Here is a 17,641-nt window from a genome sequence, read left to right on the forward strand (position 1 = left end):
TCACCCTGCTACATTAACAGCACTCTTAAGGCTATCATTTACAAGGCAGATGATCTGATGAAGCAGAACTGCAAAAGTGCTGATACCATCTTGTAATAATTTCTTTTACGTTGCTAGGTAATAACTCATTTTCTAATATGCCCATTTCTTAAAAAGCTTGTGGTTAATAAGCTTATGATTCAGTATTTTTAACAATGTAGAATCCACAAATGAACCTTGGCAATGAACTGCTCTGCGAACAACAATGAAAAATGAAAAATAAGTCCAAACTTCACAGAGCAGAAACAGGCAGTGAAAAGAGCAAATCACCACGGCATAAAGTCCAGGAATAGTTTAACTAGATAAGCGCTTTCGCAAACAATGCTGTTTCATCAGATCATAACATCTCAAAACACACACATAATAAAATGTAACATATAACAAAGAATTTAATTGAAATATGGTCATAGTTAACCTGACAGAGCAGGTGTAACTTAGGTGGATCGTTAGGCTGAGGGCACATTTGGGCTCAGGATTAAATTACCATATTTCAATTAAACCTACTTTAAAAGCACGTAGGCTGAGGAGATAATTGTTGTAGATACATTTATTATGCTCCCTTATGTATTTCTGTATGTGAATTCTTTGTTATGTTACATTTTATCATTTTTAATATTTTTTTATATTTGTTTTATGTTGTAACATTTGTGTGTTTATGTGAATATGTGCTTTTAATGCATAATATGAGATATGTATTGTGTTTTTAGAATTTTGTCATTATATGGTTAATGGATATGTGACTTGTTGCCTAGTGATAAAAGAATGCACAATGTTCCTATTGGATCTTTGGGTTTATGAGAGCGGTGTGTAAATGTGGAGTGTGTTTTAAGATGTTAAGATCTGATGAAGCAACATTGTTTGTGAAAGCGCTTATCTAATTAAACTATTCCTGGATTTTATGCCATGGTGACTTGCTCTTTTTATAGCCTGTTTCTGCTCTGTGAAGTTTGGACTTTTTACTTTTAAAATTGTATAGAAAGGCCTTCTTATAATACTGTTTTGTTGTATTAAAGGGTTCTCTCATAGTATGAGTGTTTAAGTGTGTTTATTTTATGTTGCTTAATGTTCTTGGCTGCAAAAAATGAACTATAAGGAAGTAGTATATTTACACTCATGGGAAGGGAATCCACTGTAGAGGGCCAGCCCCTGGGTTATGTACCCATTGACACGCCCCCAGGCAGGTTATTCCCCACACACACTCCTTACAAACTGTAATAAATTCAGATTACTGCAGATGATTTATTCTACATAGCGCTCATCTGCCTTGTACTGACCTGCAATAAAATTTCTGATGATCAGAAAGGCAACAACCAGAGTTTTTATTTCAGTATTCTGAAATCTACATGATTGTAGTGAGATTTTCTCCTAAAAATCTCTGAGATTTTTCATGCCGATTTCTCCACTACCCAAGATTCTATGGGGACTTTAAACAAATGAACGAGCTGATTGAAGCACATTGGTTAGAGAACTCTCCAGGTACCAGAAGAACACTGCTGACTATCAAGAGACTTTTAGGTGTGGTAACAAAGAAGATTAACCCCTGTTACTTAATTCCGGTTAAAAAGGTGTTTTTCTTTTTTAAATTTTAGGTTATCGATTCATAGATTGTTAATAGGCTAACAACCCGGGGGGGGGGGGCTTTCTAAGCCTAGCCAAGTTTTCACAAAAGAATAATGATGTCCTGTATCAGAATAAGAGTTTAATAGACAAGCATTTATAAGCTACTTCTGCCCTTAAGGGACATGGGTGACAGGCCAGGTGTAAATTTCCTGTTCCCCATCCACTGGACTAGGTTGCGCTTATTACACTGGGTAATAGTTGAACTCAACTTCACATGGATGGGAAGCCTGTTCAATAGAAGGAACAGACTTTGAGACATCTGTCTCTGTAGCATGTTAAGTCATGACAGAATTCGGGTCCCTAGACCTTGTATTTCTGGTAATTTTTGACTTGCAAATTTGTGGGAGATTCATAATTGTGGGGTTTATGGATGCCTTGTAAGCCAGGCAAAGATCCCCCCCCCTCAAGCCGTCTGTAGTAGACTGAGTAGTGTTAGTAGTACAGCAGGTAGCATACTTGCATTGTGATGTAGATGGTTGTAGGTTCTAATCCCATAGCATGTAGATTTGTATTTAACCAGTGGATGGGAGATCGTAGGTTTACCCCGGGGATCATCTCTGTATCACTGCTGGACAGAGACACGGCAAACTAATGGGTATAGTATTCTTCAACCTAAGGGGTGGTGAAAGCCACACAACTCTGGCTAGGCTTATAAATGCCCTAGGGCAGATAGCCTAGTATGAACCTATGAGTAGAGGGAAAGGGCTTTGACGCTGTGCATAAGGCAGGTCTGTTACTCCTTGTATCCTTTTTGTAAGGAATTTTTCAGGTTGCTGTAGTTGTTGCATATGCCTGATCAGGTGCATACCAATGGGAGCATTCTACTCTGGTCCAATAAGGGAGGAGTACAGTGGGACAATGACCTCTATTTGCAAGTAGATGCCATGCTCTTACTTATAAGCTGCACAACATAACATAAAAGGAATTGCTCACCACATAGCTATGTTATGGAAAGTAGGGTCAGTAAAAAAAAAAAAAAAAGTCTGTTCACAACCAAAGAGATGTCAACTCCAATTTCTCTCGTCTCTATAGTAGACCAGAGAAGAGTAGAAAGTTGTATTTTTAGTGAAAAGAAGTAGGGTTCTTTGCCCTCATTTGCCAGATTCCTTTCCTTCTAGTGAAGGTTTGTGTGTCCAACCCCAAGTTGATTGTTAACAGCACACTGAAATGGGTGCATTCATGCTATTCAGTATGTGCAATATCACAGACTGGTCTGTCTAGGCTATGTTTTCTATACCAAAAGACTGACTAGCTGTAAATTTGATTTTCTAGGTTCATACAAAGGTCTGAATGACAGTGCATGCAGGAATTGTAATGCTGGAGATTACCAAACATGGAGAGGACAAGATAATTGTATAAAGTGCCCTCAGGAGTACTACTGTCCTGTAAGTAACCACTTCTTCAGTTCTTTGCAAATTTTGTCATTTAAAATTCCATCTTTTCTGTTCAGTAACACTACATCTGAATTATTTACTTGTTTTTGCATTATTGGGTGATACTTGAATGCTGTATTGTACCCAGCACTGTTAATGCCGGAATCATCCAGGATTCTTCTGGAAATGCACCATTAGCAGTAGGAAAAGTAACATGAACTAATACTGTTTAGTATCATTGATGGCTATTTTTCCATTTTGTGTTCTCTTTTAGTAGTTACCCACAAACGAGTTTGGTTATCACAGGATTTGTCCATGATTGACATGATCTGATCACTAGGGCAAAAGCTAAGTGATGAAATGAAGCCTACCATGGGTAGCTCCTGTGATACCCACATTCAGGAGTGGGTTATTGTTATTTTACAATGTCATTATTTAAGAAAGAAATTGCTTAACTTTCTAAAATAATGCCTTTGTATAATGGCAGTGTAGTGCTCCTCCACATTCTTCTGCATTTCTTGATGTGTTGATGTACTGTGCATGCATTTGTTACTTACATTCCCACACTTGCACAAGTGCATCAGTGATGGAGGAACAATGTCCAAAAATAGTTACAGGTTTTATTGCTTTTATAAACTTAAAAAGTTACTGAAATATGATGATTTGTGTTAGCGTGCATTTTTCTGAAGTATATGAAACAAACCTCAAATTCATGTCATTATTTAATGACTTCAGTCCATGGTGGCTTACCAGAAAATTAAATTTTTTAAAAGGAAAAGAACAAAACTATAAGCCAAAAATCTGGACATTCTGTGAAAACGTTGACAGTTGAGTGGTGTGAGAGTCTGCCGAAACTTTAGGAGGGGAAACAAAAAACCCAAGGAAAATCGGTTACTTTTCTGTCTAAGTTTGCAGAACGTACCTGATGTTTTTTGTATTCTGCTCTGTCCTCTAAACATATGCCAATAGAAATGTCTGGCAGCTCAGTGGTACTTCAGACACCAGACTTGTTTCTGTTGGTATATGCTGCATTTGCAACAGTCACACTGGTTGGGCTGTCCAATCAGCATTCACATTTTTGAATGGTAGTGAGCTGTTCTTGTACAATTGCAGCTTGTTGTTAGGGAAGAAGATTAAGAGGGAGGTTGGCATAATGATTAAGATATTTGCCTTGTAAGAATGTGTGCATTCCTTCAATCTTTTGTAGCTATACTTTTCAGTTTGGCATTGCCAAAACTTATACCCTTTTTCTCCATATATTGCACAGACTTCCATTTAACTGTCGTATTGTGCCTGGGACCACAGAATGATGAAGTCAGTCAGCAATCCATGTGGGTACCATACAAGTAGCATAGAGAGGTTTATTAGGTTTTTGAGGGTGGTGCAAGTGAGGGGGGGGGTTTCCACCGCTCTACGGAAACTGAAAAATAAGCAATGCCACGTGTTTTGTACACACAGGTTGTTTTTTCGCTAATCATATCTTTGGCTTCCATCAGGAACAATTGTTGCAGCCATCAGTTTGGGTCAACTGCTGTTATTTAGAGGGTTAAACTTCCTTTATGGAAAGTCTATATAGTTTGTTTGTGGTGAGTTATAGGGGTTTGGGGTGTTTGCATATGTTTGGTGTGAAGCAGGAAAAGAGTTTGAAAGAGACTAGGATTTTGGATGCAAGTTATGGAAAATATCTATACAGAATATTATATTAAAGTGGAAAACATTCTAAGAACTGAGCTAGAGTGTGAGTGGAAGAAGGTTTTGGCAAAGGATATATTTGCAAGTAAGGGTATATAAAATTGGAAAGAGGATGCAGAAATTTATTGAATGAAAATATCAAAGGTGCCAATATATTGGTAACAGATCGGGGTGGAAACATCTCTCTCAACCTCTCAACGGAAGAAATCTGGACAAAGTTTAAAATAATAGGGGGGACAAAGGCTGAAAAATAGGGACAGATTTTAAATATTGCTCTTAAAAACTTAGTTCCTAGAGTAACAGGATTTCTGTTAGCATGCATTTTTCTGAAGGTTATGAAATCTGAAACTCAAATGTATGTCATTATGTAGGTTATGATTTAGCATCTTCAATCCTCACTGACTTGCCAGAAAACCACAAATGTTATGGCGAACAGGCAAAATTCTGGACATTATGCAAAAATCTGGACAGTTTAGAGATAAGGATGGAAAGGTTAATATAGTGGGATAAGGCTAATCAGAAGTTTGGACTGTAGGTTAGAGACTACCTCCATTATCAGTAATTGATGAGAGTAAAGGCAAAGAGAAGGGTAGAAGGGAGTGCTAAGTGAAAGACCAACTCTAGTAGAGTTGTTGAGTCTAAAAAGGAAGCTGCTATTAAGTGATAAGTATGATAACTGTAAGACTCAATCAGAATTTGCAATTTGCAACAGAACAATGGAAAGAAATTTACAAGGCTCCCAAGTATATAACAGAGACGAGGTTGAGAATTTTTGCATACAAGTATTTACACAGATATTTTGTACCCAAAGTAGAGGTCAGAAGATTTTTCCTCGGGTACAGCAAATGCTGGAGCCATGCTAGGGGAGACCGAGAACTGAATAAGACATCTGCAAAGACAGAAATTCTGTAATGATAGGAACTGCAGAAAGTTACCAGGTTTGCAAGGTGGAGATTGTAAAAGTAGGAAAGTCATGCCGAACATTTGTAGTCTGAAGCTGAAGTAATTGGTAAAGCAGGTGAGCAAAGGTCTTATGTTTGTGCTGAAGATGGAAAGCTGTATGAGCATGATTGCAGACATTTTTGTATGTCAGATACATTGAAATCTAAAATATAAGAACAGCCAGAAATGTCACGGCTACTGCTTTCACTAGAAAATAGACATTGAGAACTGTGATAGTAAAGAGTTGCACAAGAGGGGTTGCTTATCTCATTCACTCCAGTGGAGCTCAGGAGGTTTGTGCTGTAACTTCCAGTGGGTGGGGCCTAAACCTTTTGACAGAATCAAATTATGTCCTCACATTTCAAACAAATGTTCATATCACAGAAACCATAGGGGTTATGTAAGAAGTAAAAATAAATCCTTCAACACTAATTTTATAGTGGTAGTATTCTTTGGGTTCTAGAACTTAAACTGAATTTTATAACTTACAGTAACTATTACATTTGTAATATTTTGTAAACAACTTACAATATCTCAGCAAGCACTTAAGTTGCAGACACATTGTCAACATCAGCAGCATTTTATTTATCTAGCTGAGAGCTTTCATAAGAAGCTAAGGAGTTCTTGTCTGTGTTTTCATTTGTTGAGATATTTAGAAAAATGTGAAAATTTTATCTATATCTATATAAATTAATGGGCGGCCATGGTGGTGCAGTGGTTAGCATTGCCGCCTCACAGCAAGCGGTTCTCTGGTTCGATCCTTGGCTGGGATGCCTTCTGTGTGGAGTCTGCATGTCCTCCCTGGGGTCGTGTGGGTTTACTCCGGGCTCTCCGGTTTCCTCTCACATCCCAAAGACATGCTGTAGGTGGATTGGATATTCTAAATTGGCCCTAGTTGTGAGTGCGTGTGTGTGCCTTTCGTGGAAGGTTGGGCGCCGGGCTGGCAACTCGACACTGTAAAACTCCACTGCCAATCATGAGTGGACAGGTGATCCACTGTGGCAACCCCTAACCAGGAAAAAGCCGAAAGAAGAAGATATCTATATAAATTAATATCGTAAAAATAATAGTTAATATATCTTAAACTGCACAAGACAGAGGTCATATATTAATGCAGTTGAGTTTGCCATCATATAAGCTTTAAAATGAAATAGTTTAAAACCTTGTACATTGCATGGTTTTGGAATTACAGCTGCAAACTGGGTGCATTTATTGAATCCCCAAATTATGTCAGTATAGTCCAGGAGGCTCTTGCACAAACCAATGACTGGTGTCTTAGTCAATGTCTCAAAATGAATGCAAAGAAATGCATCATCATTCCCTTCAGAACGATGCCCCTTCACACTGTCAAATCAACAACAATGCCCTAAGTACCCACGAAGTGGTAAGGGACCTGGGATCACAAGCTGACTGCGACCTTAACTTTGACCACCATTTGTCTACTGTAGTAAGGAAGGCTTTCTGCATACCACATTTGATTAATAAATGCATCACCTCAAGAGCAAAACAGGTTATAACCCCTTTATACTCTGCACTAATCCGGCCCATAATTGAGTATAGTGCTTTGTTCGGTATGTACCGTACAAAGCACCTGCAGCAGTTGGAGAGACCTCAGAGGTTTCTAGCAAAGAAGGTCAAGGTACTCCAGCACATGAGTTGTATAGACCGAATAAAGTCCCTGTCACCATACTCTGTATTGTATAGACTTCTTAAGGGAGACTTATGCCTGGCTTACAGAGCAATCTCAGACCCAAACCTTGTGGACTTGCTGCATATCCATAAATCAAATGCGACTAGGGCTACCCATTCCATGGACCTAAATATGTCCTTTGACTTAAATAGGACATGCTGTAGGGACAGATTTATCTCCCAGCAACTGGGGCATCTTTGTAATAGGCCACCTATTCATGTGAAACAGATCATCTCTATGACACCGTTCAAGAGGAACCTGGACGAGTGGATGGCGGTACCATAAGTTCTTACCGGGAATATCACCCACAACCCTCCTGGACATGGGCAGCCATTACTGAATGCAGTCTTTGGTATTAACTAACAATTATATGGTATTACATTGGCATGAAACAGCTAGGCTTGAAATGACCTCTTGGTCAGTAATCTAGTAATCTCCTGTGATCCTATGATGATTGATCCAAATATGAACAAGCAATATTTGACACCTAGTGGCATTAGTAGGAGTTAACTGCAGATGCACCTGGAGGCGTCACTTGGATGTAATGAATTAAGTCATGTCTCCAAAAAGCTGTAATGCCGCACAAGCTTCCCTGAAAAGGAAGATCAGATGTCCAGACAGATGCGAGTTTGACGTTAACTAATGATGTTAAGGACAGAAAGTTTAATGTGTATTTTGAGTCTATATAGAATGATCGTATTTTGATATAAAAAGCCCTCAACAAGCTTAGTATAAAGTGGATTAATTTTAAAATGCTACCTGTAATAAAATGCATGCTACCTCAGAGTGTATATAAAGCAAATATATATATATTTTTTTATAACTATAAAATGAGAATTTTATATAGGGATATATATTTTAAGCATGCAGTAATGTGCAGCAGAATGGGTGTTACAGGGGGAAATAACTGACTGCACATGTGTGTTATGAGGCCCCAGTACTGCAATTGGAGTGCCTGTCCACTCCTGGAAGGTCTATTTCCCTATAACTTCCATTCTGGAGGGCATTATTGTGCTTAGATAATAGGCTGTTTGTTTTATTATTAGTGCATACATGTTTCTATTTTTTATGTAAAATAGTTCCTCCACCTAATGTTTCAGAGTTGTTGTAGGACACTTAATTGTTGCTGTAAAAAGTATTTTTCATCCAAAATATAAGTTATATACATGCAGAGGCAGAGAAGACACATTTGCATATGTACAGATGCGCACACACATTAAATGCACTTCGTATGGGCACTGTTCAAATAGAGAATTTTATTTCAGGTCATTGTCAGCTATGTAAAGTACAAATTATTAGAACTCTTCCCTTCCCCACACACCCTAATATTCAGTTCACACACACATACACACACACACACACACAGTCATATCCCCATAACTGCTACTGCAGTTATTTTTATTAGATCATTTTTTTTTTTATTTCTTTTTCACCACTTGTGAATCGCAGCTGTCTCTCAGCCTTGGTTAGCAAAGGGAAAGGAAAAGTCAGGTTATTGTAATTGCTGCAGCTGTAGTTGCTTGCTTTGGATAATTGTATTGAATTAATTTTTTTCACACATTAACCACAGCCTTCTCTCAGCATTGTTTGACTTTTCACTTCTGCTCCATTTTCTTGCTTTAGATCATTGTATTTGTTCATTTTCCACACAATAGTTATGACTTTCTCAGAGCCTTAGTTGGTGAGGGGAATGGAAAGCACAGGTCATTGTAAATGATGCATTAGTCGTTTAAGTTTTTTGTCCCTCTTGCTAACTGTGCAAGATATGTGGTTAGCAGGGGGAAAGGAAATGGTAGCTCTCAAAAAATAATTTAGTCTCCACTCCATGATTTCCTGCCCAATTAGGTGTTCTAGTTTATTTTACCGGGCTTTATCTGTAGATTAAAACCATGGTGTGGAATGTTGAGCATCCAGGGAGGGCTACTCATTTTCCAAGTCCATTATCTAAATGTTAATAAGCTATCAAAATAATATATGCGATGCACCTTCCTTCTAGTGAATTGATCTAATTGAACATCCAATGGCGGGTAGTCCATATCCACAGTCTGTCTGCATTATTTTGCATTATTTATCCACTATCTGGACAGCAAACCAACCTGACTCATAGTTTGTAGACAGTGAGCTGTTCATTAGTGACATCCTGTAAGATAAATATGATTAAAAAAAAGGAAGCCTGGTGTTTTCTGCACAGTAGATCACCACCTTACTTTCATTACCCTAAATAATATAATCATTGCTGTCCTCCTCTCTGACCATCTAGCAGGGTAACTGGTCTACAGTTTCCTAGATAGGTCAAAGCTGATGAATTTGTAGGAGCATATATCACAAGTTTACCTGACTAGCTGGAGATACTTAGTGTAAAGGTCTTGTCAGACTTAACTGGCTTGAACTTATACACAACCTCATGAGCACACTCAAACCTGCATAGAATCACAGAGGTTGAGAAATGGCTGCACATTGAGCAACGGCCTAACTCTAGTTCTCCCAGTGTGAAAACAGAAATGCAACAGAGACGGCCAGTAGACTTTTGAGTTTATGGGTACATTTCAGTAACTGGCTAGTAAGTGTACTGCCTGGATGCCAGGAAAAAAGAAATACCTAGCTTCCGGAAAATGCTTGTACAAAATGTGAGGAAGAAACGCTGACTGGGGAAAGCTGCAGCTGTTCAGCAAAAAGCAATGCAACCTCCAAACATGTCTCCCAGTAACCTATAGGAAGATATAAGACAACTACACACAGACCTGATTAAAGTAAATGAAACACTGATGGAGTATACTAACACAAACAACAAAAGGCTGGAAAAAATGGAAGAAGCTTTAAACAGATATTCAGATGAGGTGATAAAGCTGCAAAACTCAGAGGTTGAAATAAAGAAAAGGCTGTCCAAATGAGTCTGCTCAAAAAGAGATGTTTCAAAAAATAATAGAATTAGAAGATAGAGCATGTAGGGAAAACCTGAAATTTTCAGCGATACCAGAGAAGCTGGAAGGAACAGACTGCAATAATTTTATGAAAGCACAAATAAGCAACTGGACTGATGTTCCACAGCAGTTGTTGTTAGTTGAAAGGGCATTGTGTGTATGCTCCAAACCTGGCTATGAAAAAGCAACCTAGACCTTTAATAGTAAAGATTCAACCCTACCAGAGTTGATTCTGATAAAACTGTGGCAGCAGAACAAAATACTAAAAGTGAGAGCAGTGTTTTTGTGGAGAATGATTATTCATTGAGTTTATTCCTCTTTTCCCTGGTGTACATTCCACTGTTCAGCGAATGTTGAGAAACAGGTGTGAGATTCAAATTGCTGTTCCCAGCTGTCTTCAAGGTATTCTTCCCTGGAGGGGCAAAATCATTTCTTGGTGAAGTACATGCTAAGGAAGAAATACAAAAGTTTGTCCAGCAAAAAGTGAGCTGTGAAACCGAAGGAGATTTTGCTTCTTGTTCTTCTGGTAATAAAGACCACAAAGAGACTATACATGTGAAACCTTTTTGATTGCTTCATTGTAAAATGGAGAGAGAGAAGGGAGCACAAGAGCTGACTAGAAGAATCAAGAGTGCATTGGAAATAAAGCAGAGACATGATTTGTGAGATGGAGAATGAACAGTAGTAAAACCAGTAACTTAATGTGAGATTACAATGCAATAATTACATTTGTGAAATATGACAGAACAAGAAAATCTGGAAATATTGGACTTTTTCAGAATTTGTTGGACTTGTTGAGGACTGTAAAGTATATGCCCTACTTCATGGCATTAATGTTTGGAAAAGAGAGGGGAGAAATGTAACTAAGTAAAGAAAACATTTTTTCTTAATAGTATTATTTTTGTGGTGTATGGTTTTCTGTGCATGCTATAAAGTACAGTTTTCTCAGTTATTTTGTAAGTGTAAATGAGATTGTAAATATGTGCTGCTGTTCTCTTTTTCCCTTTCTTAATTCTCTCTTTCTTCAGTTTTAAGAAATGTAGACACTGCAGTGTAAACAAAAAAAAAAAAGCCTGGTACATGGCAAAAGAAACAATGTGCTTTTTCTCATTCTTGCATGGGGGATGACTGGATAAGGACCTTAGACTGATTTAGTAACAAATTTTAAGAGAAAGCAAGTAAATGAAAAGAATATTAAATATGAGGCTTTTTCTAGCAAGTGAATGTATGCTTAGTAGCAATTCTGTATCTGGCCCTCATGTCTTCATGGAAACAATCTGACAGAGAAATTGAATGCATGGTTCTCATGTCTCCACAGAGACCATCTGATAATGAGAAAGTGGCTGTCTGGTTCTTATGTCTCCGTGGAGAAAATCTGATAATGAGAAAGTGGCTGTCTGGTTCTCATGTCTCCATGGAGACAGTCTGATAGAGAAATTGGTTATAGTGTAGTGGAGAGTGATTGGCTGGAGGAAAAAAAAGAAAAGAGAAACTGGCTAGGAGATGATTTCCTCTGAAAGTATTAATGAGTTTCCCAGCTGTGAGAGCTACAAAGATCAGACAAAACCATTTAGCACTTAGTAGAAGCACAGGCTGCACCATGCGTCTTAGCATGGATAACCGTTCTTTTAGGTTAGCTCAAGTTTGAGAGTGTGACTGTCAGTTTGGAACATTTCCTATTAGGAGGGTAAAACTTCATTATTTGAAGATGTACATCGTTTTGTGTGTTAGTATTAAATTAATAGGTTTTTAAGGGGAGTATTGGCAGTTTTTTTTTTGTTTGAGTGCTTTCAATAAAACAAAAGGTTTTGTAAGATGTGACACAGGCTGAAATGGATATGACAAGAAGCAACTATATAAAAGTTCAACCTGCCGAACAGTATATGGATGCAAAAGCTGGAACTGGACATTTTAACAAAAAAAGGTGTTAAACATAAAAGTTGGAAATAATAACTTCTTAATACAGTGATGCTTTCTATAATGTCTCTAAATGTAATGCAATATAAATGGTCTAACAGATAAATGCAAAAAAGAAAGAACAGTGAACTATTAAAAATGTGGAGTGCAAATAGTTATGTTACAGGAGACACATTTGGAAAGAACTGAACATGTGAATTTGATAAAGGTTTTCAGGTTATTCAGTGGAATATTTGGGACTAAGGAAAACAGGAGTACTTGTATTAATTCCAAGAGGAGCTCCAATAGTTGTAGAAGAGATGAAAAATATGGTAATGGCAGATTTGTAGTGCTAAGGGGCTACTGGCAAGGCAGGGTGGATTACATTTTATTTTCCACCTAAAACTGCTATAATGGCCCTTAAAACTTCTGGGAGAAATCAGTTTTCAGCAAGGAATATTGCTAATAGTTGGGGACTAGTATTTGATTTGCAGCAGTGAAAATGTGTGTGCATGGGAGTGGTGGCAGAAGGGAAAGTAAAACAAAGGAGGTTAGATTTTTGAAGAAATGTATGAAAATATTTGACATGGAAGATATGAATTCAGTAATAGGAGTTTGGAGTGACTTTAAATACTATTCCCCAAGATGTAAAAACTGGGCTAGGCTATACAGAATTTACATTCCACAAAAATGTGCATTTAATTGAAGTTCCTGATATGCTAATAAATATTTTAGATCAAAATAACACAGAGTAATGAAATAAAAATGAGACACTGGTGCTTTCCAACCTATCTGTTGAAAAAAGAGGAATTTAAGGAATGGGTAGTGGATATTATTCAGGAGCTATTCAAGAGGATAGATAAAATTGAAGTGTAGTTTAAAAATAGGGTGGAAATATAAGAAAGGGAGCTATGGTTAAGAAGCAACAAGAATTATTTAGCTGGACTGACAAATGTTAAAGTACTGCAGAATAGGGGGAATTCACAGAACAAAAAGATCAGCTACAGAATGCTAAACAGAAGGGATTATGTCGGTAATATGCATGAGTTTAGAAAGATTGCTGTTAAGCAACTTTTTTGATAACACTAGAACACAAAAACTTTTAGCACAGCAACTCAGGCAACAGAGTAAAAAGGGCTGTCACCAAGTTTAGGGAGCCTATAACAAGGAAGGTAACGAGATCCTGTAGAGGGTAATATAAATATTTCAGAAATTCTTTGAAAGTTCTATAAAGCAGAGAAATATGGAATTCAAGAAATGGTATGAATGAAAATGTTTATGGAAGAATTAAATATGCCACGTTTAGAGATGAATGAGGCTCCATTACTAACAGGATAGGAGGAGATGAGAGAAAAATTGTGATGTGTAGCCAGTCTACAGCAAAGTCCCCAGGAATAGATGGTAGTCCTGTGGAAGTTTGTAAGCTAGGAAGGGAAAAACTGATAAAGATCTGGAAGGTTTTGTAACAGTATTTTAGGAGGAGTAGAAGTAAAAGCATCTTGGAAAAAACAGTGGTAGCTGCAATACCTAAAGACGGTAAAGATCCATCAGATCCAGCTTCATACAGGCCCATTTCAGCACTAAACCGCAATTATAAAGTGGTTGTGTCTATAATGGCTAAAATAATAGCAAAATTAGTGCCAAAATTGATAGGTATAGATCAGTGTGGTTTTGTGGAGGGAAACTAAACATATGACAACATTAATAGAACACTGATGATCCAGATGGAAGCATAATGTAAGAAAATACCATTGTTGATGCAGAGAAAGCATTTGACAGATTAGCTGGGACTTTTTGAGCAGGGCAATGGAAGCATTTGCATTTCCAGAAAAAAAATTATAAGGTTCATAGGAGGATATATGAGGGATTGGAGGCGAATATTCAAGTGGGTGAGGACCTCTCTGATAATTTCTGCTTGAGCAGAGGAACCAGGCAGGGGGTGTCCTCTTTCCTTTTTGTTATTTGCATTATATTTAGAACCATTGGCAAAGAAAATAAGGGACTTAGAAATTCAAGGATGTAATTGGTATGGTAGTAAAGAAAAGCTGGCTCTATTTGAAGATATTATTTTATACTTGACAAAACCAGAAAGAGACATTACGGTGTTGTGGAGCATTTTGACACTGTTTCATATCTTTTTGGAGTACAAAACTAATGAAGCTAAAACAAAGGCAATAGTAGTAAACTATGTACCCACATATGAATTAGTTCAGCAATGTCCATATCTATGGGGACATGACAAAGTTAAGTACTTGGGAGTATGGAATAAAATGAGTCTCTTGTGGCACCCAAGGATATGTGGGAAGAGACTAAACAAAAGATAATAAAACTGAGAAAATGGAAGCTTTGTTATATGGGTAGTGAGATACAAGCAGTTAAAATATTTTTAGTCCCATTAGTCTTATACACAGGTCAGGCATATTTTTATCAACCAGAGGGAAGTTGTGGATAGCAATTAATAAAGAGATGAACGACTTTATCTGGGAGTCGAAGAGAGCAAGAGTCAAGTGAGATAAGCTGATTCTTCCAGTAGAACAGGGCGGATTGGGATTACCCATCTTGAAGGGGTATTTCAGAGCTACACATTTAAGGCTGCTATACATAGCACAAGCAAACAGCTATAATTCAAAGTGGAAAGGGATGATGAAGAAATAGGGGAAGCTCAAGAAAGGAGAGACTGGGATTTTGGATGCAAGCCTTTAAGGAGAATGTAGATATAATATTCTGTATGATTATTGTTAAAGTAGCAGAAAGTATCATAAGAACTAAGCCAGCACGGAAATGCAGAAAGGAGATTCTGCTGATAGGGCTGACTGCACTTAAGGATGTAGATAGGCAAGAGGGGACTAGAATTTCTTGGAGAAGACTGGCAAAGGAGGTATAGGCCACCAATAACTAGAGATGAGAGAACGGTAAGATGCCAAGACTGTATTTGGACTACAGGTTATAGATTGCCTTCTCCATCAAGGATTGGTATCAGAGAATAGACAGAGAAATTGAGGGTTCATAAATGATAGACCAGCATTGGCACCGTTTTTAGTAGAATATAGAACAGAAGCTGCCATTAAAAAAGGAATAATTAGTAGAGCATATAAAATATTGCATGATAACTATAAGAATCAATCAGAGGAGTTTAGAAAAGTTTGGGAAGAGAGATTAGATAAACAATTCACAAAGAAACAATGGGAGGATATATGTATGTCTCCCAAATATGCAACAAAATCTAGAATATTTAGGATTTTGGCTTGGAAATGTTTACATAGATATTTTTATGCCTCAAGTAGACTCCAGAGAAAGACTGTAGATGTTGGAGGGGGAACTGGGAACATATTTTCTGGGAGTGCGGTGATTTGGCAGACTTTAAGGATTCTCTGCGAGATGCACTGTCTGAGATGCTGGGTGGCAGATTGGTGTGATGAGGGAGATGATATTTCTGAGCTGTGATACAGAATCAGAATTGCCTAGACATGGTAAGGCCTTGTGTCTAATTATGGTGCTGCCAAAATAGCAATTAGTAGAACATGGAAATCAAAATCTAAACCAACTATACTAGAATTAGTGAATATAGTAACAGAGAGAAAACCACTGGACTTGAGATCTTTAGAAAAGGATAGGAGCAAACTACATAGGAAAAAATGGGAATTGTGAGAACAGTACATACAGGGGAGGAATGAGGTTTAAAAGAAGGCAAGACTTAAATGAGTTATGTAATGTTTGAATGAAATGATTGGGTAGATAGGGTTGCCACCCCTCCGTTTTTTTTCCGGACTATCCGGAATTCAAACTGATTCTATGGTAGTCTGGAATTATGTTTCAAAAAAGGAAATGGTATCGGAGTTTGTAAATCGGCTGATTTCCTATGCTTTTCTGTAAAAAAAAGCATAGTAAATCAGCCGAAAACAGGCAGCGGGAATGGAAAAAGAGGGTGTTCCCTACCAAGTAATGTCACAGTGACGTCACAAAATGGGCGGAATATGGTTGGGGAGAGGGGGTGGGGTGGGTGGGGTTACTGGTGATGTGAGGAGTGTGGCTTTACTCCAGTTTTAGCCACAACGAAAAGTGGCAACCCTATGGGTAGATTATGAGTGATGTATAATGTTTGCAAATGGAAGTGTCAGTGTGGTTTGTGATGTAAACTGCTTGCAACTAAGATTGTGTTTGTGTGATTTGTTATTTATATAAATGTGTGATTTTCTGTCATGTGATGGTTTAATAAAGATGTTTCTTAAAAAAAGGGGGGGGCAGGAACTGAATAATTTATATAATGTTGCTTAGGTTGTATGAAATATAGTAATGTATGTGAAGTGTAGTTGTAAAACGTAGACTTAAGACAGTTTGATTACATTTATATAAATGTAAATTTGCCTATGTCACAAGTGATAACTCATTTAAAGGTGTTAAAAAAAAAGCTGCACATAATCACTTGTGCATCTGTTACAGGCACCCTGTTACTATTGTCACTGTATCTGAAGTAGAAAAGCTTAGAACCCCCCCTCCACTTAACTTTTTAGTAGCTGTATATAAATTACTTGTTAAAATGGTGTATGTTTCACTTGAAACTCGAGAATAAACAAAATATGATGCATTCTATATTAAGCCCTAGTGTTGCTTAGTTTCACTGTTACATTATAGCAAACTGTAGTATTAGAAAGTTGCTTTAATATACTCCATGGAGACTTATAAAGCACATTTTATTGTATTAAATTTTATATTTCTAGTCTCCCTATAATGTTACTTGAATATGTGCATGCTGATTTTTTTGTAGGGAAATGTAGCTTGCTTGTAGGATAATAAGCATTCCATATTATTTGTAATATTTTTTTACATTTCTGCCAAACAAGGCCTTGTAAGGCACTGCCATTACGTTGTCTATATATTGCATTGTCAGTAATGTACATAAATTAGTGCAGTACATCTAGGGCTTTCCTTATGAAAGTTTGCTCACTTGCAGCTATCTAGTCTGCAAAGTACAGTAAATTAACATATTACTGACATAACATTTGTGGTGGACTGTCAGTCTTTCAAAACCTGGCTCTTCAATCCTTTGGTATTCTGCTTTTTTCTAGCAGGTATGGTTCATGTTCTGTACTGATTTTTCTCTACTAATGACAAATGTATTACATTCTGTGGTTATTAGTTTATAGTAACATCTCAAAAGAGAAGAGAATTTTCTGAAAAGCTTAATCCTTTTTCTTTCTTATAGCCCCCCCCCCCCCATGGCCATCCATCATGCTCTTACCATTGTGGTGCAAGCTAACAAGACCAGTTTTATGTGAAGATTAGTTCAGAAATCATTTGAGGACTGGTGTTCTGTAGAATTTTCTTTCACTGTAAACAAAATTTCTTTCACTGTAAACAAAATCTTGTAATTGACATCTTAAATGTGATTGTGTGTTACAGAAACTTAAAAATCTTCAATTTGTGCTGTATACAAACGAACTAAGTACATTTTAAACATTTGCCACTTG

The 17,641-nt window shown here is 37.4% G+C and overlaps 1 protein-coding gene across 1 annotated transcript in view; it reads left to right on the forward strand.

Annotated features, from left to right (window-relative positions):
• The window catches only part of LOC122794856 (latent-transforming growth factor beta-binding protein 2-like), a gene marked incomplete in the record, with an annotated part of 523,235 nt that overhangs the window by 364,769 nt on the left and 140,825 nt on the right, over positions 1–17,641 (forward strand). The window contains 1 exon segment of the mRNA XM_044063459.1: positions 2,932–3,044. Coding sequence (XP_043919394.1) covers positions 2,932–3,044 — 113 coding nt within the window.

This window comes from Protopterus annectens, chromosome 2.part1 (genome assembly GCF_019279795.1).
Source record: "Protopterus annectens isolate FY-2018-M chromosome 2.part1, PAN1.0, whole genome shotgun sequence".
NCBI classification, from domain to species: Eukaryota; Metazoa; Chordata; order Ceratodontiformes; family Protopteridae; genus Protopterus; species Protopterus annectens.